This window comes from Mchenga conophoros, linkage group LG14 (genome assembly GCF_057382185.1).
Source record: "Mchenga conophoros isolate Kocher_MC1m ecotype Shallow Benthic linkage group LG14, M_conophoros_male_GT1.1, whole genome shotgun sequence".
NCBI classification, from domain to species: Eukaryota; Metazoa; Chordata; class Actinopteri; order Cichliformes; family Cichlidae; genus Mchenga; species Mchenga conophoros.
Window position 1 is genome coordinate 40,094,968 of NC_140539.1, and position 24,339 is coordinate 40,119,306.

General features: G+C 44.6%; 3 protein-coding genes and 2 pseudogenes across 3 annotated transcripts in view; 1 reads left to right on the forward strand and 4 right to left on the reverse strand.

Annotated features, from left to right (window-relative positions):
- Positions 1-24,339, reverse strand: part of LOC146560418 (uncharacterized) — a 358,436-nt gene that overhangs the window by 146,409 nt on the left and 187,688 nt on the right. The gene's annotated exons all lie outside the window — the stretch shown is intronic.
- Positions 6,382-7,309, reverse strand: LOC146560428 (olfactory receptor 11A1-like; annotated as a pseudogene).
- On the reverse strand, positions 8,209-12,082 carry LOC146560429 (uncharacterized). The gene is made up of 3 exons (XM_085245180.1): positions 11,488-12,082; positions 8,992-9,101; positions 8,209-8,313 (listed from the first exon to the last, which is right to left on the reverse strand). Exons 1-3 carry the CDS (start codon positions 12,080-12,082, stop codon positions 8,209-8,211), a joined length of 810 nt encoding a protein of 269 aa, XP_085101306.1.
- Positions 16,502-17,776, forward strand: LOC146560430 (uncharacterized; annotated as a pseudogene).
- Positions 17,958-18,899, reverse strand: LOC146560431 (olfactory receptor 11A1-like). The gene has a single exon (XM_085245222.1). The coding sequence runs from the start codon at positions 18,897-18,899 to the stop codon at positions 17,958-17,960; it is 942 nt and encodes a 313-aa protein (XP_085101348.1).

Genomic DNA, 24,339 nt, shown 5'->3' on the forward strand with positions numbered 1-24,339 from the left:
GCTAGACAAAGACAGGTTTCCTGAAGTGCGATCTCTTGCCAAGAAAATGCTGAGCTTATTTGGTTCCACATATTTGTGTGAGCAAACTTTCTCTGTCATGAACTTAAACAAGAACCGATTGAGCTCAAGGATGAGTGACTCCCACTTGCGTGATATTTTACGCATCTCAACCACTGCCCTCAAAACAGACCTAATTGCTTTACTAAAATCTAGATCTCAGTATCACCCCTCTCATTAGTCCAGGGATGCCCAAATTCTGTGCTGGAGAGCTGCTATGCATGTTTTAGTTCCTTCTGGTTTAGCACAGTTGAATCAAATGAAGAGCAGGCCTCCAGGAGTGACATCCCTGCATTAGTCATGTGTTCCTGAACAGTAAAAAGCATAAAGCATGCTAATGCAATCCACAAAAGGAAACGTATTTTGTTAAACTCTTAAGATTTGGTTTTAACTGTTGATGTTATGCTCTTAATTCATAGTTGAGTGTGTTGTGTACATATTGTGTAAATTTACAAATGTGGTTATTTCTTGCGGCAAGTGAACTTCCAGTTGTGCAATCTTCCAGTAGATGTGAAAAACTTTGGCTTCCTGAATAGTCTTGCAAAAGTCAAGGGCGAAATTCACTTTAAAAAAACGTTATTGATAACAGAACACTTTGCATTACTTATAACTCCTGTTTAAATGTTCATTAGGCAAAGATATGGCAAACTCATGGAAATTTAGGGTATTCTATACAGTTTGTTCACTGTTGTCTGACTCTCCAGATATAAATGAAAGGCGGAATTGTGTCTTTAGAGTTGTAAATGCTTGAGTGTCTTTTATTTAGGTACATTTCTATTTTAAAAATAAAGGTAATTGTGACTATTAAAACTGTTCTTCATTATATTTTCATGTAACTTTGTTATGAAAAAGAAAGTCAAAAGGAACCATTGGCCCCCAGGCATCTTCACTTTATAAAATTTGGCCCTCTTTGCAAAAAGTTTGGACACCCCGTCTTACTGATTTATGGTATTGGAGGCCACCTACTCTGTGTCTGGTTAAGTATAAGAGCCCTTTGTTTAGGTGGACGGATGGACTCCTGGCACCAGCTTTAGGGAGTCCAGCGTCATATCTTGACACACACACACACACAAACACACACGCATCCCTACACGACATACGGACAAGGTACACTCTCTTCACATGTATGCCTATGTAAGACGTCATATGTTAATGAACTTATGCATAGTCATGAAACTGCAATACAGAGCAGTGCTACGAGGGAGCAGACGAGAGCAACTGGGGTCAAGCGAAGGAACAGCGCTCGTCAGCCCTCCCTCGTGCACGAGTAACACAAAGAACTTTGGTGACTTGCGTCCTGCTTTTGCTGTTGTAGTAGAATTGTCTCGTTCCAGCGGTGGGACAGAACCATCAACATCCCTGTCTTGTCCTGTGAAATATACTAAATGTAGATGAGGGACTTTCACCAATACAGACATTGGCTGAAGGCTCGGTGTATAAAATTTTTATCATCTTAATAACTTTTGGGCCAAAGTTAAATTTTCTAATACTTTCTACAAAAACCTCCACTCCACTTGGTCAAATGCATTCTGGACGTTCATAAAGAAAAGACCAATCAGAGATCGGGACCTACTAGATTCATCAGTAATATGGCCTTAGTCGGAAATAGGTCGATAGTTATTGCACTCCAGGGGATCCTTGCCTTACCAGACTTTGGCAAGACTGTTATTAAGGCTGTACTAAAGGTTGTTTAGTCCCACACATGGGAAATTTGTTTTGTTACAGCAGACAGTGGACAGTGCATAGTTAGATCGCAAAAATAAGTAAAACACTGGAATAGGATAAGAATAAGATACTGTACACAATACATTAGAATAAAATAAAATAAAATACTATATACAACTGAGTATAATACAACATTGTCAGAAAAAGAATATTGCACTTAGTGTTATTGCTATTGCACATGTGGAGTCTGACAGTAGCTGGAAGGAGACCTGCGTCCCACATGCCAGGTGGGTGCCGCAGCCACTGAAGGAGCTGCTCAGTGCTGTCAGAGTCTGCTGCATGGGCTGGGAGATGTTGTCCAACAGGGATGACAGCTTAGCCGCCATTCTCCTGTCACTCACCACCTCCACTGGGTCCAGAGGGCACCTGTGTTCCACAGTGTCCCCCTGTGTTCCACGGTGTCCTGTTCCTCGTCTGCGTCTCTCTACTTCTCATCCCTTTATCGTATGCTCCCAGGTCTGTTATTTTTAGTTCCCCCAGTTTAGGTGTCTTCAGTTATTTGTCATGCCCCACTGCTTGTTTGCCACTACACCTTTGTAAATAAACCTCACTAGCATTTCATCCACTGCCTGCATCTTGGGTCCTTCTTCCAACTCCACACGGCTCGCCTCTGCAGTCATGACATTTTCAGTCTCTTCCTGTCCACAGCAGAGATACTGCCACACCAGCAGACCACACCTTAAAAGATGGCTGAGGCCACCACAGAGTCATAGAAGCTCTTCAGGAGTGGGCCCTTCACTCCAAAAGACCTAAGCCTCCTCTCCAGGAACAGCCTGCTCTGCCCTTTGCCAGCAATATGGACTAAGCTATCACAACAGTTAAACACAGGGATTGATGGACACCAAAGCTGAATGAGATTGTATCTTTTCACCAACTCCATAAAACATGTAGACTGGTTCGGCAAACTCCCACACACCCTGAAATATCCTTTACAGAACAAAGAGCTTGTCCATTGTTCCATGACCAGGATGAAAACTCCATTGTTTGTCTTTCTTCCCAGTACCCTGCCATCAAAATTCCCAGGAGACTGAGGAGACTGAGGAGTGTGATGCCGCTGTAATTAGAGTGCAGAGTGTGAAGATGGCGCCCGTGCGGTCGGCTGCCGTCACGACTGCTCCGACCACCTTTTCTTTGTTTTTGTTTTTTAAGTTAGTTTTCAGCGTTTTTAAATGAGCAAAATCATCACCACTGGGTACATTAGGTATGACAGAGACACTCTTGTTTCTATTGGTATACAATGTACTCACAATTTAAAGTTTTTAACTCCGGATCCGAGCTGGCCGAGTGAGATCTTGAGGGAGAACAAAGGACGCGACGCGAAGCGGCAGCCTCGAGGGAAACGAGCCGGCGTCAGGAACAGGCTGAGAGCTCGTGCACACCGCACACCTCTGCCTAGCATCCTGCTCGCCAACGTCCAGTCACTGGAGAACAAGCTTGACGACCTCAGGGCCAGGATAAAGTTCCAGAGAGACATTCGGGACTGCAATCTCCTCTGCTTCACCGAGACATGGCTGAACCCAGCGGTGCCGGACCACGCCATCCAGCCGGCCGAGTTCTTCTCGGTTCACCGCATGGACATGACACGGGACTCGGGGAAGTCAAGGGGAGGCGGCGTGTGTTTAATGGTGAACAACAACTGGTGCAACAGTGCGAACGTTGTTCCTCTCACACGCTCCTGCACAACAAATCTGGAACTACTGTCCATCATGTGTCGTCCTTTTTATCTACCTCGGGAATTTACATCGGTCATTATAAGTGCCGTTTATATTCCACCACAAGCGGACACGGTCACCGCCTTATGCGAGCTGCATGAGGCACTCACACAGCACCAGACACAACACCGGGACGCTGCGCTTATTGTGACGGGGGACTTTAATAGCGCCAACCTCAAACGCGCAGCGCCGAACTTTTATCAACACATCACCTGCCCCACCAGAGGTGAAAGGACACTGGACCACTGCTACACTACGGTCAAGGACGGCTACAAGGCACAATCCCGCCCTCCTTTTGGCAAATCTGATCACGCCGCCATCTTCCTCATGCCAAAATACAAACAAAGGCTGAAACAGGAAGTTCCGGTTCAGAGGAAGGTCGCGCGCTGGACGGACCAATCGGTGGCCGCGTTACAGGACGCACTCGATGACGCAGACTGGGGCATGTTCAGAAACAGCTCCGACGATGACGTCAACGTGTTTACGGAAGCGGTTGTGGGATTCATCGGGAAACTAGCGGATGATACCGTGGAGACAAAGACTATCACAACGTTTCCCAACCAGAAGCCGTGGGTGGATAAAACCATCCGCGACGCTCTGAGATCCCGCACCGCTGCCTACAACACGGGACTCATGACGGGGGACATGGACCCGTACAAAGCCGCGTCATATAACGTGCGGAGGGCGGTGAAAGAGGCGAAGCAGCGCTACGGGAGGAAACTAGAGTCACAACTCCAACAGAGTGACTCTAGGAGCCTGTGGCGGGGACTAAGGACAATAACGGACTATAAAGCACCAACAACCGGTATGACGAACGCGGCCGTGACTCTGGCAGACGAGCTGAACACTTTCTATGCTCGCTTCGAGGCTGCAGCTAAGGTCTCCAACAATGCTAGTGTTGGCGGCGCTAACGGCTGCAGACAGGAAGATACTGCCAGCACCGGAAACGTGCTCGTCATCTCCGAGCATGAAGTAAGGAGAGCCTTCAAGAGAGTGAACACCAGGAAAGCAGCAGGACCAGACGGCATCCCAGGTCGTATCCTAAGAGACTGCGCATACCAGCTAGCTCCTGTGTTCACTGAGATATTCAACATCTCTTTATCTCAGTCGGTGATCCCCACATGCTTCAAAGAGTCCATCATTGTTCCTGTCCCGAAGAAACCCCACCCTGCTTCTCTCAATGACTATCGCCCTGTAGCCCTCACCTCAGTAGTGATGAAGTGCTTTGAACGCCTGGTCAGAGACTTCATCATTTCTTCACTACCAGACACACTGGACCCACTACAGTTCGCTTACCGTCCAAATCGTTCCACAGACGATGCCATCTCTCATCTCCTCCACACATCACTCACTCACTTGGACACTAGAAGGGGGAATTATGTTAAAATGCTCTTCATAGACTACAGCTCTGCATTTAACACCATAATTCCCTCCACACTCACCACCAAGCTGGAGCATCTGGGACTCAGCTCATCTATGTGTCAGTGGATCTCCAACTTCCTAACTGGCAGACCACAGGCAGTAAGGATGGGCGGACATGTCTCAGCCTCCACCACTCTCAGCACTGGAGCCCCCCAGGGGTGTGTTCTGAGCCCCCTGCTGTACTCTTTGTACACATATGACTGTGTGGCCACTACCAGCTCCACCACCATCATCAAGTTTGCTGACGACACCGTCGTGGTGGGCCTGATCTCTGATAACAACGAGACGGCCTACCTGAAGGAGATTAGGAATCTGGAGAACTGGTGCCAGAGGAACAACCTCCTTCTAAACGTCAGTAAGACAAAGGAGCTGATAGTGGACTTCAGCACTAAGCAGGAGAGGAACTACCAGACCCCCGTCATCAACGAGTGCCCAGTGGAGAGAGTGGACAGCTTCAAATACCTCGGAGTTCACATCACGCAGGACCTGTCATGGTCCTGTCACATCAACACCGTGGTGAAAAAGGCCCGACAGCGTCTCTACCACCTCAGACGCTTGAGAGACTTCCAACTGCCCTCCAAGGTGCTCAGGAACTTTTACTCCTGCACCATAGAGAGCATCCTGGCGGGAAACATCTTAACCTGGTTCGGGAACAGCACCATGCAGGACAGACGAGCTCTACAGAGGGTTGTGCGATCAGCTGAGCGCACCATCCGCTCCGAGCTCCCTGACCTGCACTCAATCTACAGCAGGCGGTGCTGGACCAAGGCCAGGAAGATGGTGAAGGACCTCAGCCATCCCAACAACAGACTGTTCTCTCTGCTGAGGTCAGGAAAGCGATTCCGCTCCCTGAAGACCAACACAGAGAGACTGAGGAGGAGCTTCTTCCCGCAGGCGATACGGTCTCTCAATCACACCACCACACAGTACTGACCCACACATACAGTTCTTACACACACTGGACTTTCTGGACATTTATTTACACCAGTAGCTGCTGCACAACTACACTGTGTGGTCATCTAATCGAATCACTTTATCACAAGTTACTTAAATAAATCACTTTAAGCATATTTGCACTGCACAAGACACTTACACATGTGGATTGCACAACCCTGGACATTATATTTCTTCATTAGCATTTAGTATTTGTACAGCTGCTGTTACTGTTCTATATTTCCTCATATATTCTTATATATGTTCTATATTGTGTATTTGTGTATTTTGTTGTACAGTTATTTTATTTTTAACTTAAATTTTTGAGAAAAATTAGAAAAAGAGAATAAACAAAGCAAAAATGAAAGTATTTGAAACATAGTTTTACGTTCTAAAATTATTTTATAGGCTAACAGTAAACTGTTTTCAAACACAGAGCATGAGCATATACAGAAGACAGAAGGAGCCTGGATCCTCTCCACATTTCCTCTCTGCTGTTGCACTGACTGGTCCAAGTTCTAACATCAAGCATTTAGACTTTACTTAAGATTAGACCTTTATATATGATCCGGATTTTGGTCAGACTCAGTCCATAAAGTAAAGGATTACAGAGCGGTGGGCATATGAGCCAATATAATGATAAAAAAAATACGCACCATATTTGGGACATGTTTCATGTTAAGTCTGCTTTGTGCAATTTCAAAAAAGGCACTGCATGAATAGTTGAGCAGAGAAGCGAGGTGAGGCGTGCAGGTGCTGATGGCTTTCTGTCGGGTCTGTTTGGATCCAGAAAAACAGACTTTCAGGATCCTCATGTAGGTGTAGAGAATCAGAGAGACAGCCGATATTGTGGCGAGAGAAGTGGAAATAAGTCCACAGATGTTATTGACTGTGGTGTCAGAACAGGCCAGTTTAACAACAGAATAGTTGTCACAGTACACTTTGTTAATGATGTTCCCACACAGCTGCAGAGGAGCACTCAGAGAAATCAAAAGAGTGATTCCAAGAAATGAGGAAAACCACGTTAGAACAATGAGCATGGATACCTTGCATGGACTCATTCGTGTGTGATATTGAAGAGGAAAACATATTGCAAGATATCTGTCATAAGACATGACGGCTAAGTTAGCAAGCTCTGCAGTTCCATATGTGTGCACACAGAAGATCTGCAGGAAGCAGAGAGGAGCAGAAACAGTGTGAACATCAGAGAGGATCTGAACCAGGAGGGACGGAAACAGCCCTGTGCTACCATACAGCTCATTCACAAACAGGCTGCACAGAAACATGTACATAGGTTCATGTAAGCTTCTGTTCACACAGATAACCACAATCAGCAGGACATTGACAGTAACAATAACAATATATAAAAATGCAACAACTGTGAAATATAAATATTTCAAAGCCCCGCTGTCGAGGTAGGCAGTGAGTGTGAAATATGAAACCTGTGAAGAGTTCATCATGATCCTCTTTTTGTTTTTACCATACATCACTTAAACTGTGCACAAACGGAGCTACATTTAAGGATGAGAATCACCCAACAGCGGCCTGATTGTAAGTCCCTCCCAACTGCACTGAATCACTTCTTGTTTTATCCTTTTCACTGCAGCAGTATGACGTCATCATCAGGGGAAAGACGGGATGACACTGACTTTTTTTTAAATTATATAGAATCTTAAAAAGCCATCATGACACGATGCCAATAAATACAAACCATAATTATTTAATTTCATATACACAATGTATATTCAAACAAGTTGTTTGCAAATAAATTAAAACGCTGGACGCAAAGAGTGTTTCGTAGCTGGACCTTTGTGCTAAACCACTTTGACCATTTTGAACACCATGTTCATTTATTATCATTAATTAATGGCAGGACTTCTTTAAGCAGTTTTGTAGGAATGGGGTATAAAAGACATGTTGATGGTTGGAGGAAGTAATTATTAAGGCCCACGGTGAAAAAATATAACAACAAATAAATCAGGTTTTTGAGTTTTCCAGCTAGGGTAGACAAGGCCAAGTGTCAGGCTTTCAGATGAATTAAAACTGTCTTGGCCTTTGGTTAATTAACAAGCTGGAGTGGACAGACTAAGCATATCACTCCTGGTCCAATTGGGGAAGAGAGAATAATAATGGATTGCATTAATATAGCGCTTTTTGAGACCCTCAAAGCGCTTTACAACTCCACTATTCATTCACTCTCACATTCATACACTGGTGGAGGCAGCTACAGTTGTAGCCAGAGCTGCCCTGGGGCAGACTGACAGAAGCGAGGCTGCCATATCGCGCCATCGGCGCCTCTGGCTGGAGAGAAAAGGGTTCCATAATAGGACCAATTCTGTTTAAATTATCCATACTTCCGTTAGGCAGTATCATTAGAAGGCTTGCCTGAGCCCTCAGTAGAGACAGGTCGTGGCTGCACAGGCTCAAATGATCCCCCAGCTGACATATGTAGCTTTGGCTGCGGCTGCACAAAGCGACAGAGGTAGCACAGTTGAGTAGGATGAATTGGTTGTGTGGACAAGAGATATTTTATTTTGTATTCTTATGGTGACATTTTATAATCATAACTATCATTGATCAGACATTCATCATTGTTGAATCTGATGACAGTATAATCTTTGTTTTATATCTATGGTAATCTGAGTAAAGATTAATGTATGCATATTATCATCATTTTAATCAGTCTCAAATGGTATTCACAGCATTGTATTCACCGTCCATAACTGGAGGGTCCAGCAGGACCTTGTTCTAATTCATTTGCAGGCCTACATCAGAACATGCACATAGAGTGTTATGTAAACACGCACGTTCGCATACACACTTATTTACACAGGGAGGTCGTGTCAGGACGTTCTCTAGTTGGACTCACAGAACTGCACAACATGACATGTCACACACACTTGTTTTTCTCTAAAGTATCATCTGATGTTTGTATAAGGAGAACTTTGGACTATGGGGAGACTGTTATCATTTCCAGTAAGGTCTAACTGTGTGATGTCATCATGGGTTATATAAGGATGGGGAGCTGTCCACTCTTTGGAGAATCTGTTGCAAGTTTTCTTCCCACACTTCTGCGCAGAGTGTGTAATTAAAGATCACTATTTTGACGCCTCCCTGGACTCAGCCTGCTTTCTTCTCTTACCCAAATCGAACGAATCTTAACAATTCTTGGTGCCGAAACCAGTTGGGGAGGAGAGGAGCGTGCGACTGTGGCCTGGAAGGTGCCAAAACGAACGGAGATCAGCAGCTTATCTGAGTGACAAGCCAGGCGAAATAAAAGGTGAGAGTGCCACCTGTTGATGTTTATCCAAAGGCGCTAAAATTGGAAGTTAAAGCTAAATTTAATTAAATAATATTCACTCAGTATAGGCTTCTTATGTCTGTTCATAGTGATTTTGGGGTAATTAGTGTTAAAACTTTGGGGAATATTGGATTGATTAAATGTATTGCTGTTTATTTTGGGGGCGAATATTGAGTTAAGAGGTTATGTTTTAAGTAAATAAGCGTGTTTATTTTGATGTGGGTTGAGGCCAGCCAGACAAACAGTAGTTCAGGGTATTTGGTTTGTTTGACCAGCAGAAACGCGGTTTCGGGCGTCGAAATAACTGGGGGCGAAGACCCCGCAGTGACGCTTATAATACACTTGAGTAAATTTTCTTAGGACGGGGGCGTGGCCCCTAAGGGCGCAGTTGCTCAGCGTGTGACGGCGACCCCTGATCGTGGACGCACGGCCAGGTTAAAGTTCGGGTGGTACCCGGGGGACTTCGGGCACCCCTTAAAAACTAAAGTGAACAAGGGGTTCACTTTCCTGCCTGCTTTCTTCTCTTACCCAAATCGAACGAATCTTAACAGTTGCCAAGGTGATAGTAATCTCGAAAAACCAGTAAAAGGACTGTGTCAGAGTTAAATCACAGTATGAGGCATAGGGTGCCAATGGTGGGAGCGCCGTTTCCTCTGGGAAGAGGGTGCCGGCTGGCTGAGCAACAGAACCTCTGGCAGGATGGCTCCCTGCCCTAGGTCAGGTACGTGGCAGGGTGTGGATTGGGTGGATTCTTTTACATTTTGATGGAAGCCAGTTAAGTCTAATAATAGATTAAATGCCTTGTTGAGGGTGTCATTTTTAGTATCTATATGAATGTTAAAATGACCCTGAACAGTTGTTTTATGGGAGCAAGCTATTAACAAGCTAGAGTAGACAGGCTAAACATATCCAATTGAGGAGGGGAACAGAGGGTTGGAGTGCCATGCATTTCACGCTAGGACCAATTCTGTTTACATTATGCATTTTTCCCTAAGGCAGTATCATAAGAAGGAATAGCATAATAAAAATAATAATAATATTAATAATGATAATAATACATTTTATTTATAGGTGCCTTTAAGACCCTGAAGGTCACCTTACCATAGCACAAGAACAATAGCAGCAATACAATATAACAAACATGGCAACCAAAAAAAAAATAAGCACAATTCTGAATAAATGGGTTTTGAGATGTGATTTAAAAGAGGTGAGAGAGTGTAAAGGCTTTGAGTCCCGTGGTAGTCAGGCAAGCAGGTGGAACAGACAGAAGAGAAGCTGAAGAAGAGTGAAGTGCACGAGCAGGTGAGTATGTAGTTCAAGTTCAAGTTCAAATTTTATTCGCCACATGCAGTGGCAGGTTTCCCTGCAGTGGAATGAACCCGCCCCCCGACCTTACACACACAACACAGACATCACATGGGGATATAAGTCAGAGAACGGTTGCATTACAGAAAACCACTGAAATGTACACTGCAATGGGAAAATACAAGAGGAAAAAAAGAGCCCTCTGCTCATGCTGGGCTATAGAGGACAGCATGAGAACAGGAAACAAAAAAACTCTTCTGCACAGAAAGCACATAAATGTCCACAGCACAACATTATAGAGCACGTGACCAGCAACAGGGTTGGGTAGGGGATAAGGAGTAATCCCAGGCAACACAGCAGCCATCCTGCCACTGCGCCGACTCTCCAGCGCGGGCCCAGACCCGCCTCGTGTTCCCAGGAGGCAACAAGCATCGAAGGCGTTGGAAGGGGAGGGGGGAGAGTGAGTGCTTATCAGTGTAAATGTATGTGTGTGTGTGTCCAGAGTTCAGCTGAGACAGTGTCCTTCGCCCTATCAGGCTAAGTAAACAGTCTGCCAGCCAACCCAGGTGGCCTTGCATGGAATGGGAAGGAACAGAATCAACACAGTCGTTATCAGGGAGTTTTGTTCAGCTCCGGCCTTGAGACCGCAGCTGGCGCCGAAGGGGTATCTGCATTATGATGGTGATTTTTCTTTTGTGACAACTCAGGAGAATTTCAAGCTGTTTTTAACACTCCGACACCGACACTGGTCTCTCAATCTCCCGTTGGATAGCTGCTTTGAAGTTTTGAAATTTAAGCTTAAATTTCAGAACTTACATTTTAACTACTGATTTTATCTACTGTTCTGATTTTATCTGTTTTGATTTTATATACTTTTTTGTTTGTTTGTTTGTTTGTTTGTTTGTTAATTAGTTAGTTTGTTTGCTTGTTTTAATCAATTTTAAATCATGCTTTTTATTTGTTTTTGTTTCTAATGTCTCTGTAAAGCACTTTGACTCACCTTGTTGAATTGTGCTATACAAATAAACTTGCCTTGCCTTGCGAGTTTCTCCATGATGTTATTTACCTTCAGTTCCGTGGTCTTTTCACTCTTTTGCTCAGAGAGCAGATTCTGAGACCTCACAACCGCAGCCAACTGATCCGCGATGTAATCCAGCTTCCACCCAGAGGTGTTGTTCCGAGTGGATTCTTCCCTGATGTAATCCAATATACGCTCAGAGGTGTTATTCTGAGTATTCACTGCAGCCGTTAGCGCCTCCAAGCTCTTAACCATGCTGCATTCAGTGCGTCCTTTCTGAGAAGCCGCACCTCGTCCCATCGTTTCAATCCCAGCGGGCAGCCTTGTGGGGATTTGAACAGCCGGTTCCGCTTTCTTAATTCTCCGATAAGCCAGGGCCAAGCCAGCTCCGATCAGCAAGAACCCTGTTATCATGGTTCCGAATAGATAGATATCTTCAGCGTCCTCGATCGACAGTCCCGCCATGCACACGACCCTCCAGTTCTGCCACCCGTCCATCGTGTACCCGGCAGGGAAAGTCCCTCCAGGGCACTCAGGCTCTCCCGAGCCCAGACTTCTCGTTGAGAAAAGGGTGTCAATAGCATTCAGAGACCAGTTGATCAAATCCATAATTCTCTTTTAGGTTTTAGAAACAGACTGTGAGAGAGTGTTCCAGGGAAGTGAAATACACATGAGACAAGACAAAGACACAAGAGGCTAAGCAGGGAAGATAAGGGGAAGGAGAAGAGGAGAAAAGTGCGACTGCCTTCGCCGAGAGCCAAACGAGAATGTATGTAGAAGATCAGATAAATATGGAGGAGCGAGGTTATGAAGCGCTTTGAAAGTGAGAAGCGGGATGTTGAAATTGACACGGAGGTGAATCGGAAGCCAATGGAGCTGTTTAAGAACAGCTGTTATATATTCAGTGGATCTAATTCTGGAAATAATACGAGCATCTTTATTTTGAACTAACTGCAATTTATGGAGGGATTTATGAGGTAAACCATAGAGAAGAGAATTACAGTAATCTAAACGAGATGACAAGAGCATTGACGAGTATGGCGGTACTGCTTGCAGTGAGTGAGGGATGAAGACGATTAATATTACGGAGATGAAAGTAGGAAGACTGAGTGATATCATTTATATGTGCTGTGAAGGACAGAGTGCTGTCGAGGATGAATCCAAGACTCTTAACCTGAGGGGAGGGTGTGACATCAGAGTTATCAATGGATAACGAAAAATTTCTGGTTGGGACTGTGGTCAGTTTTGATTTGGTGCCTATTAAAATTAACTCTGTTTTATTGCCATTAAGTTTAAGAAAGTTGTGAGTAAACCAGACCTTGATTTCACTTAAACAGTCAGAAATGGATGTGGGTGGGAGAGTAGCTGTGGGTTTGGAGGATAGGTAGAGCTGGGTGTCATCTGCGTAGCAGTGAAACTGGATGTTATGCTTCCTAAAAATATTACCAAGGGGTAGGAGATAGATGATAAAAAGTAAAGGACCCAGGACAGAGCCTTGGGGTACACCAGAATTAACTGGAGTAGATACTGATCTGTGAGGGAGTAACTGAACAAACTGTGAGCGGCCAGAGAGATAAGAGGTAAACCAGGTGAGTGCTGTACCATTGATGCCAATAGATGCCAACCTGTGAAAAAGGATGCAGTGGAAGATAGTGTCAAAAGCTGCTGTAAGGTCAAGGAGAATGAGGATGGAGATGAGTCCAGAGTCAGCTGCAAGCAGAAGATCATTAGTGATTTTTACTAGAGATGTTTCTGTACTGTGACATGAACGGAAGCCGGACTGAAACTGCTCGTATGAGTAATTTCCAGTGGGATGACGATGAACCTGTGCAGCCACTATCTTTTCCAGAATTTTGGCTAAGAAAGGCAAATTTGAAATTGGCCTGAAATTATTTAGATTGGAGGGATTTGAACCATTCTTTTTCAGTATTGGAGTTATTATTGCAGTTTTAAGAGAAGAAGGAACAGAACCCGATATAAGAGAGGAGTGTACGATATTAGCAATCAGTGGGGTAAGAGACGGGAGTGAGAGTTTAACAAGATTAGTCACCAGTGGATCAACTTTATTTATCCATGAAGCCAGATGACACATACCAATTAGTTAAACTGTAGGAATGTCCTAAAGACATAAAGACCTGGATTGCCGCTAACTTTCTGTTTCTTAATTCAGATCAAACTGAATTTAGAAGCAGCCCTAAACATCTTAGAAATATGGTATCTAAAGAAATCTTACTCTGGATGGCATGACCTTGGTCTCCAGTAACACTGTGAATCTTGGAGTCATTTTTGACCAGGATATGTCCTTCAATGCACATATCAAATAAATATGTAGGACTGCTTTCTTTTGAATGAGCTCTCCCCACTCTAGAGGTGCTCATTGGTCGGCAAATGTGCTGCATTCCTCACCAAATATTGGTGTCATGTTTCTGCTCCTCTGGGCAGAGTCGACCTAGTTTTTTTCCTGGGAGCTGCATCTGGGGCTGATTAGGAGCTACAGTATTTAAGACCAGCACACACAACAACTCTTTGCCATATCATCAGCTACCCAGCGTTAGTTCAGCCAACTCATGTACTTCATTGAATCTCATGCTTGTACTTACCTTGTTTCTCTTGTGCTTAGTTGTGTCCATGGATTACTCACTTCACCATCTACATTTCTCCTTCCACTCGGTCACTGGACTTTTACTGCTGTATTCTCCACCCTCACTCCGGTATAGACTCCATTCTTCTCACCTGCTTGCCTCTCTGCACTTGCAATTGGACTTCTTCACGGATTGGAATACCTCAAACTCAACCAGACCTTCTCCAAATTTACTACATGTGCCGGCAGACAAGTAAGCTACTGGGAATCAGTGTCATTGGATAATCTTGCAGACCGTTTAAACCCCACGCTGATACCACTCTCCTCTGTTACGGTCTCTTTGACCATCGATCAATTCCAGTGTCTGTGTTTTTAACGTGCCCCATGGGTCCATCCTGTTTCTGACGGCCTGTGCCATGACAGATATAGGCTAAGTTCCCAGACAAACCGGCAAGTGACAGTACTGAACTCTCTGCTCCTGAGTTTGTCAAGCAGGACTCAGAATCATGACTTGTCTGCCACATTCTGGGATTTCCCTAAGGATTAGACTGGCTGTCAATCAGAGACTGATCCTTATGTTTGTCAGTCTAAAGACTTTGAATCTGCTCTTTGTGTGCTGTGTTTTGAACCTGCCTGTAAAAGTGTTGTGCCGGCTGCTCCAAGCACTATGTCTAGCTACCTACAGCAAATTTTTCTGTAGTCTGTGTTTTCTCTCGCTGAGCTAACCTCTTCAAAGACTGATGTTTGTATGGGTCAAACGTGAGGCCAATACTAAGCCATCTCTTTTTCCTGTGCCAGCTTCCAGGGTGAGGTTAGCCAAGACCCAGTCCGCCTTAGCACCCGGACTAGTTCCACGGGTGGGGGTGGCTTGGGTTCATTGGGTTTCTGCACCTGTGCCGGGTGCCTGCACCTGTGCCAGGTCCCAGGGCGAGGGTAGCTGAGACCCAGTCCCCTTCTGCACCTGTAACTGTTGGGTTTTGGGGAGGTTATTGTCCAACTAGTTTCTGTGCCTGCAAGCGCTGCAAAGCCCCAGCCAGAGCAATCAGAGCCTTTTGCGAGCCAGAGGTTTTCATGTCATCTGGCCCAGCCATGTCTCAGCGAGAGGTCTTAGTGTCATCTGGTTCTGTACTTGCCAAGCCTGCCGCACCGAGTCCTGCACGTCTTGTGCCTGCCATGCCACATCCTGCACCATTTGCGCCTGCCAAACTGTCTTCACCCAGGCCGCGGCCAACCACCTGCCAAGTCATTCAAGGATCTTTGCCCATGCTGCCGCTGACCACCTGCCAAGCTGCCTGAGGATGCTTTGTCTCCATCGCCATCGTGGCATGGAGCCTGCCATTGTGTTTTGTTTTGGACTCCTGTGCCCCGGGTTTTGACAACTAGTGATACTTTTTTGTATCCTTTCTGGTCTGTATCAGTTTGTCTCTGCTGGCTTCCTGTTAAATCCAGAATTGAATTCAAAATCCTGCTCCTCACAGGATTTAAATAATCAGGCCCCATCTTATGTTAATGACCTTAAAGACACTTCCGGTGCTGCTCCGAGCTGGCAGCCAGTATCAGCAGCTCCGACCTGAACAAATCCTTCTTTTTCTCTTTAATATATGTTTCTTTGTTGTTTGTGTTTATTGTTTTTGTTTTTCTATTGTGGACTGCTGTCCCCCACAATGGAGCTCAGAATTCTATGGACAATGGTGTTCGTTATTACATTTTTTACAGCGTCTTTGTCCGGAGAGCGCGTGGAGGTCCGACCTCCCATTGTTTACAGCAGCTGTTAGCCCTCGGAGCCTCCGCTGCCCTGCCTACCGCCGAGCAAGCTAACATCCCCCGTGAGGTGAGGAGGAAAAGACGCGGTACTCGGGCCGGGATCGGGCGTCGCAGTAAAGTTAGGAGGTACCGGCCAGCGATTCCATCTGTTATTATGGGGAATGTGAGATCTCTCCCCAATAAAGTAGATGAACTGGCAGCCCTTACCCGACATCAGAGGAGCTACAGGGAGTGCAGCCTGATGTGCTTCACAGAGTCGTGGCTAACTGCGCTAACTCCGGACTCACATGTAAACATGGATGGTTTTCATCTGATCCGGGCCGACAGAACAACGGAGAGTGGTAAGAAGAGAGGAGGGGGTCTGGCTGTGTTTGTGAACGATAGATGGTGTAACTCTGGGCATTTATCTATCAAAGAGACGCTATGCTGTAAGGACATTGAGCTGCTAGCGGTTAGCATGAGACCGTACCGCGAGAGTTTTCATAGCTAATAGCTGTGTATGTCCCGCCCTCTGCTAACGCTGCAGCAGCCTGTGAGGTCCTGCACACTGTAACCAGCAGACTCCAAACACAGCACCCTCAGGCCCTTTTCCTGATCTCTGGGGACTTTAATCACATCTCCCTGTCCTCCACTCTCCCCACCTTCACCCAGTATGTTACCTGCCACACCAGAGACAATAAAACATTGCCAACACCAAGGAGGCATACAGCTCATCACCTCTTCCTCCCCTGGGGGGCTCTGATCACAATCTGGTTCATCTCCAGCCTGTGTATAAACCTCTAGTACACAGAGAACCAGTTGTGAAACGCACAGTAAGGAAATGGTCGGCAGAGACTGAAGAGGCCCTGAGGGACTGTTTCCGCTCTACTGTGTGGGACAACCTCTGCAGCCCCCTGGAGGATGACCTCAGCAGCATCACAGACTGCATTACAGATTACATGAACTTCTGTGTGGACAACACCGTACCCATCAAAAAGGTACGGTGTTTTTCTAACAACAAGCCATGGATAAATCCTGAAATTAAGGCTCTGCTCAAGGAGAATAAGAGTCTTTAGATCTGGAGACAAACAGGAGCTGAGAGTTGTTCAGAAGAAGCTGAAATGGAAGATAAGGCAAGGAAAGGAAAACTACAGGAGGAAGATGGAAGAGCAGCTGCAACAGGACAACATCAGAGGGGTTTGGAACAGCCTGAAGACAATCTCAGGACAAAAACCAACCCCCCAGGCTGCAGGAGACTTGGGGTGGGTGAATGACCTAAATAAATATTTTAAAAGGTTTGATCAAACACCCACCCCTCCCACAGCATCGTCCCCCCCTGCTGCAATCTCCTTCATCTTCAGGGACGTCCTGTCCTTCATCTCAGGACTTCACACCTCCCAGCTCCCAGTCATTACACCCACCCCCGGCTTCTGTGGACTCCAACATACACACCACTCCCCCAAAATCCACTCTTACTATCTCAGCACTTCAAGCGAGGAACGAGCTTCGCAAGATCAAGGTGAGGAAGGCTGCAGGTCCAGATGGCGTCAGCTCCAGGATCCTGAGGTGCTGCGCAGATGAACTGTGTGGCATCCTAGGTTATCCCTTCAACCTGAGCCTGTCACTGGGGAAAGTACCACAGCTGTGGAAGACCTCCTGTGTGGTACCGGTACCAAAGACCTCCCATCCCAAGGACCTCAGCAGCACTGTACTGCCCTATATTGCATCTTAATTTGTTTTTATATAATTGCGTGAAATGAGTCTTGAGTTGAATGTTTTTTAATAGGCAAAAAATACTTAAATAAGAAAATGGCGAATTACATTTTTGTCTTCTTTTTTTTTCTGCTGATCTGAAAATTGATCCGATCAGTGACGAAAAAAACGTGATCCAATCCAAACTATGAGACTTTTGATCCTTTGCACCACTAAACATCACTCACTGTAACAGTTCAAAATGAAACAGATTACCAGAGTTACTGTACCACATATTAAAACCCTTATTTGTAGCGCACCTGCAGAATTTTGCCTGTTTTTGTTTTGTTTCATTTTTTAACTATGAAGACATCAAAGGTTTTACTGTGTTCAGTTCATGAAATCTGTTCATACATCAAGATTTGCTGCAGTTAGTTTTACTATTAGCACGGATATAATAACAGGGTGTTACATGTCAGCACAGAGTAGTTTTTTGCAGGTGAGAGAGATTTTGGACAGGGTCAGTCCATACATTAAAGGGTTGAATACAGGTTGACATGTTAGAAAGTATAATGATAAAAATATCCTCAGCATGCTGGGTACACTGTTCATGTTAAACCTGCTCTGCAGAATTTCAAAAAAGCAGCCGAAAGAGAAGTTGAGCAGAGAAGCGAGGTGAGGCGTGCAGGTGCTGACGGCTTTCTGTCGGGTCTGTTTGGATCCAGAAAAACAGATTTTAAGGATCCTCATGTAGGTGTAGAGAATCAGAGATACAGGGCATAGGATAACGAGAGGAGTGGAAATGAGTCCATAGATGTTATTGACTGTGGTGTCAGAACAGGCCAGTTTAACAATGGAGTAGTTGTCACAGTACACTTTGTTAATGATGTTCCCACACAGCTGCAGAGGAGCACTCAGAGAAATCAAAACAGTGATTACAAGAAATGAGGAAAACCACGTTAGAACAATGAGCATGGATACCTTGCATGGACTCATACGTGTGTGATATTGAAGAGGAAAACATATTGCAAGATATCTGTCATAAGACATGACGGCTAAGTTAGCAAGCTCTGCAGTTCCATATGTGTGCACACAGAAGATCTGCAGGAAGCAGAGAGGAGCAGAAACAGTGTGAACATCAGAGAGGATCTGAACCAGGAGGGACGGAAACAGCCCTGTACTACCATACAGCTCATTCACAAACAGGCTGCACAGAAACATGTACATAGGTTCATGTAAGCTTCTGTTCACACAGATAACCACAATCAGCAGGACATTGGCAGTAATGATTAAAAAATATAAAGACATAACGATCACAAAAAATAAATATTTCAAATGCCCGCTGTCAAAATAGGCACTGAACACGAAGAATGAACTCTGAGATGAGTTTACCGTCATCCTCCTCTCCATTCAAAAAACAAAGGTAATACTGTTTGCAGGATCCATATTATTTATCATCACATCATATAACCACAGGTTTTCAAAACAGTGAAACTCCAACAAAGCAACAGACATGAAACAGTTGGGGAAGAATTTCACTGATGATAATCCATCATGGTAAATGTCCAGCGCTTACCATTCAACAGAGTGCTTAGGCAACGTGGGTTATGACATTGTACTCAGACCCCTGAATCACTCCCCACTGAGCTAAAGTTCTGCTTCTGCTTCTTCACAAACTCTGTTCTGAAAACACGCCCACTGTGGCACACTGACCTCATGACTGAAAGAATGCCCCAAGGGTCAGAAAAAAAATCCTTCATGAAAACACAGGTGGAAAAATTATCAGGTCGCCCAATCTTTTAAGCTATGAGTGCTCAATTCACCTCCTCAGAGACTTCATATGATCACAAGAAATCAATGTGTAAACTACAATTCAATAAATAATTAGATCAAACACATGTGAGACTAGGAAAAGTCAAACAATCAGCTGTACTCATTTATGAAGGAACAAAAATGAATTCACACAAGTCACTGAAGGTGTTTACATCACGACATTTGAATATTTATTGTATAGACTTTATTCGAAATGGCGCCATGAAAGGGAGCCGGAGATCGACAGACGGATTGGGGCTGCAGCTGCAGTAATGTGGACGCTGCACCGGTCCATCGTGGTGAAGAGGGAGCTGAGTGTAAAAGCGAAGCTCTCAATTTACCGGTCGATCTACGTCCCTACCCTCACCTATGGCCACGAGCTGTGGGTAGTGACCGAAAGAACGAGATCGCGGATACAAGCGGCAGAAATGAGCTTCCTCCGAAGGGTGGCTGGCCTCTCCCTTAGAGATAGGGTGAGAAGGTCGGCCATCCGGGAGGGGCTCAGAGTAGAGCAGCTGCTGCTCCACATCGAAAGGAGCCAGCTGAGGTGGTTGGGGCATCTGACAAGGATGCCCCCTGGGCGCCTCCTGGGTGAGGTGTTCCAGGCATGTCCCACCGGGAGGAGGCCCCGGGGCAGACCCAGGACACGCTGGAGAGATTATATCTCTCGGCTGGCCTGGGAACGCCTTGGTATTCCCCCGGATAAGCTGGAGGAGGTGGCTGGGGAGAGAGAGGTCTGGGCCTCTTTGCTTAGGCTGCTGTCCCCGCGACCTGGTCTCGGATAAAGCGGATGAAGATGGATGGCGCCGTGAAAGAAAACTTGCCTTTACATTTGGTCTCAACACGCCATTTAACTAGTCACCTGACCTCTCCGCTGATTCTGTTTCACTATAACTTCAGTGTTTTGAATGAAGTTGTGCAAAACACTCAGAAGACATTAGAGCATCTCAAAGGAATCATTTTTACCATTTGTGATATCAGGATCATCTTCAAGCATTGGATGGTGGTGGAAAAGCTGGTGCTTTGCAAAGGCAGGAAAGATGGCAGAAAAACTGTCATCCTGGTGCCGGAAGGGTTTGCTGCTCCATCTTGTGGAGGAGGGGACAAAAAGAAGAAACTGGTGTGAGGAATCATTATTCCTATGTTTGCAAATGACTGATATGGATATGAAGACTGGCAACATGGTGCCAGGAATGTGCACTGTTATATCTTGTGAAAGATGGTTAGATGCAGGGAAACTGGCATCTCAGTAGGGAAAACTTGCTGCTACATTTGTGAAAGAGGGATAGAAGGAAGAGAAACTGGCATCCCGGTGCCAGAAAATTTTGCTTCTACAAATTGCAAAGGAGAGATAGTAGAAAAATAAAGTGGCAACCCGGTGACAATAAGTTTTTGTATTTTTGGAGAAAATGGTTGATGGCAGAAGCTGCCAATCCAGTGCCAAAAGAGTAAACTGCTGTACTTTGCAAAGGAAGATCAGGGAAGAAAGAACCTGGTATCGCAGTGAAAAAAGTTTTGTTTTGCATTTGCAAATGAGGAATAGAGAAAGAGAGCCTGACATTCGTTTTGACATTCTTTATGACATCCTAGTGCCAAAAGGAATGTCTGCTGCTTAGAATATGTGGGCTAGATGTGGAGAAACTGGCAACCCAGTGGTAGAAAAACTTGCTTCTGCATTTTGCAAATGAGAAACTGGCATTCCGGTGTCAGGAAGTCTGCATATTGCAAACATGACATCCTAAAGGCAGAAGAGTTCCCTGCTGCTTTTTGTAATGATAGATGCAGAAAAGCTTGTTGCTGCATTTTCAAATAAGGGATAGAGAAAGAATGTGGCATCCCTGTGCCGAAAGGGTTCACTATGAAGGACCAATGTGGAAAAACATGCATACCAGTGGCACGAAATTTGCTGCTGCATATGCAAAGGAGGGATAGAGAAAGAACCGGACATCACAGTGCCAGAAGGGTTCACATCTGCTTTTTCCAACGATAGGTGCAGAGAGACTGGCAACTCAGTGCCAAAAGCATGCTGCTGCATTTGTAGAAGATGAGCTTGTTTTTTTTTTTTAAATCTTTGCAGAGAAACTGGCATGACGGATAGAGAAGGAGGGATAGAAAACATCGAAACTGGCATCCCGTGGCTAGCAGAGATAAACTGGAATGGAGGAGCAGCAGAGGATGGAACTGGTGACTGATGTCCAAGCTGCACATTAAATGGTGTTAGGAGGCAGGTGCACAGAACTGAGCTTGTCCCTGCTACCTGGCACTGACGAGTGGGTGGAGCTAAAAAGTACGCAGTAGCTTTTTCAATTGGAGCTTTCATTTGCTTCTGCATGAAGAAGACTTTGGATTAACATTTGGTTAAGTAGGTTAAGAAGCAGTTGAAACCGAGCTACTCTGGAGACCTTACGTAAGCGTGGGTACAGCGTGGCTTCTGGGTCCTGTGTTGGCATCCGTTGGCTTTTCGGCTAACTGGCCCGGCCAGTGGGCCTGTTTCCGAGCAATGTGAGTGGAGCTGTGATGGGGTTTCTCTTCACCATGGAAATGTTTCTGCGAACATACACCACTGGTGTCTTCTGTGGACGTCCTGGTCTTTTTGCATTGCTGATGGTACAGTGTACCAGTGCTTTCTTTCTTTTTCAGGATGTATCAAACTGTAGATTTTATCACTTCTACTATTGTAGAAGTGAAAAAAAAGATGTTTTCTTGTTTCACCTGCACGGAGAGCTCCTTTTGACCCCATGTTGTCTGTTCACAGCAAAATCTTTCAAATTCAAGCACCACAGCACAAATTAACTCCAGGTCTTTTATCTGCTTAATTGATAAGGACAAGAACTGCCTGTTCATGAAATTGTCCAATTGTCCAATAACATAAGGTGGCACATGTTAAGGAGCTGAAACTCTTAAACCTTTCATCCAGTTTTAATGTGGATACCCTCAAATGAAAGCTCAGAGTCTACAGATAATGTCCATGTTTATTATATTCAGTAATATGATGGACATGGATATTACTGAATTGGAATATGTTTCAATAAACAGGTAAATAAACAAAAGTTCTATCATTCTCCGGATATATATGGACCTAACTGTATCTTTGGCAAAGGGAGGTGTGTAGTTGTTCCAGTGACTTTTCCTGCCTTTCCAACATGATCAACCTGAAACAAACCAGTAATGTAAAATCAATAGTGGTGCAATGGATCACGGTTGATCCGTAATCCAAACCGATCTCACTCTGCGGTTCGGCACGCACGTGATCCGAATATTCGAAAAAGAAGGATAAAATATGTGTATGGTGCACGTGGTCAGTCTGTCAAGCGATAGCTATGGCCAGCGCTAGCGGTCCAAGTGGAGGAGCAGAGGAGTTTGCGGTATTTAAGCAGCCCTTCGTTGCCAAATCCGACTCGGCTACAGCTATTACAAAAGCTATTGGGGTGTTTAGTTGCAGACGGGAGACCGTATTCTGTTTTGCAAAAGAAGGGGTTTAAACTAGTCAACGTGTTAGTTGATGCATTGACGCCGTGCAGCCCCACGCACGGGGCGATCCGCGGTAACTAGTTAACGCAGATCTGCCATGTTAATGCAGTTATGGCATTAATGTCATTTTAACAAGATTTACGCTGACAGCACTAGTTTAAACTATGATGAACGTGCTTGAGCCACGCTATGGCATCCCGTCGCGCGTCCACTCATTATATCACAGCGGAGTGGTAGATACAAAGCCCTGTACTGCCCTATATTGCATCTTAATTTGTTTTTATATAATTGCGTGAAATGAGTCTTGAGTTGAATGTTTTTTAATAGGCAAAAAATACTTAAATAAGAAAATGGCGAATTACATTTTTGTCTTCTTTTTTTTTCTGCTGATCTGAAAATTGATCCGATCAGTGACGAAAAAAACGTGATCCAATCCAAACTATGAGACTTTTGATCCTTTGCACCACTAAACATCACTCACTGTAACAGTTCAAAATGAAACAGATTACCAGAGTTACTGTACCACATATTAAAACCCTTATACGATATCCAACTCTATATATCTTTTAAACCGGAAGAGGCTTCTAAGCTGCGGCTTTTAAATGTGTGCTTGGAAACCATTAAAGGCTGGATGGCTGAAAACTTCCTCCAACTAAATGAAAGTAAAACCGAAGTCCTCTTATGTGCCCCAGATAGACATAGACCCAGTATAATAAATGCTCTTGGTCCTCTTTCAACGTTTGTAAAACCATCTGTCAGGAACTTAGGGATTATCCTTGATCCTGCTCTTACGTTAGATAGTCATGTTAAATCTCTTGTTCGGTCTTGCTTTTATCATTTAAGAAATATTTCTAAATTGAGCTCCATAATTTCCTATACCGAACTGGAGATTGTTATTCATGCTTTTATCTCTTCACGACTGGACTATTGCAATTCCCTGTTTACTTGTCTAAACAAAGGTTCCTTGGAGCGTCTGCAGATCGTTCAGAATGCTGCAGCAAGACTTTTGACGAAAGCTTCTAAATATTCACATATAACACCATTGCTTATGCAGTTACATTGGCTTCCTGTCGAATTTAGAGTCCATTTTAAGATTTTGGTTTTAACTTTCAAGGCTCTTCAACAACAAGCACCACCATATATTATTGAACTTTTACAGCCCTATGCCCCTAGTAGGTCTCTGAGGTCGAGTAGTCAGGGCCTACTTGTCACTCAGTATACGAGACTGAAAACTAGGGGTGATAGAGCTTTTGCTACTGTGGCCGCCAGACTGTGGAATTCTCTTCCTCAGGACTTACGATCCGCTGATTCATTGATTACTTTTAAAAAACAGCTAAAAACACATCTTTTTAAAACTGCCTTTTGCTAACTTTGTTTGTATTTTGTCTTTTTAATCTGTTATATCTTGTAAAGCACTTTGTGATCTCTATCTAGAAATGTGCTATATAAATGAAATTTTACTTACTTACTTACTTACTTATTTGTAGCGCACCTGCAGAATTTTGCCTGTTTTTGTTTTGTTTCATTTTTTAACTATGAAGACATCAAAGGTTTTACTGTGTTCAGT

Bases quoted from the DNA above. Each gene is read 5' to 3' on its own strand.
- LOC146560429 (XM_085245180.1), bottom strand. From the start codon at position 12,082: ATGGATTTGATCAACTGGTCTCTGAATGCTATTGACACCCTTTTCTCA. The intron at 9,102-11,487 runs GCAAGTTTATTT...CTTGTCACTCAG, and splicing joins GGAGAAACTCGCAAGGCAAG to ATAAGCTGCTGATCTCCGTT. The intron at 8,314-8,991 runs GTAAGAGAAGAA...CGCTTTGTGCAG, and splicing joins TTAAGATTCGTTCGATTTGG to CCGCAGCCAAAGCTACATAT.
- LOC146560431 (XM_085245222.1), bottom strand. From the start codon at position 18,899: ATGGAGAGGAGGATGACGGTAAACTCATCTCAGAGTTCATTCTTCGTG.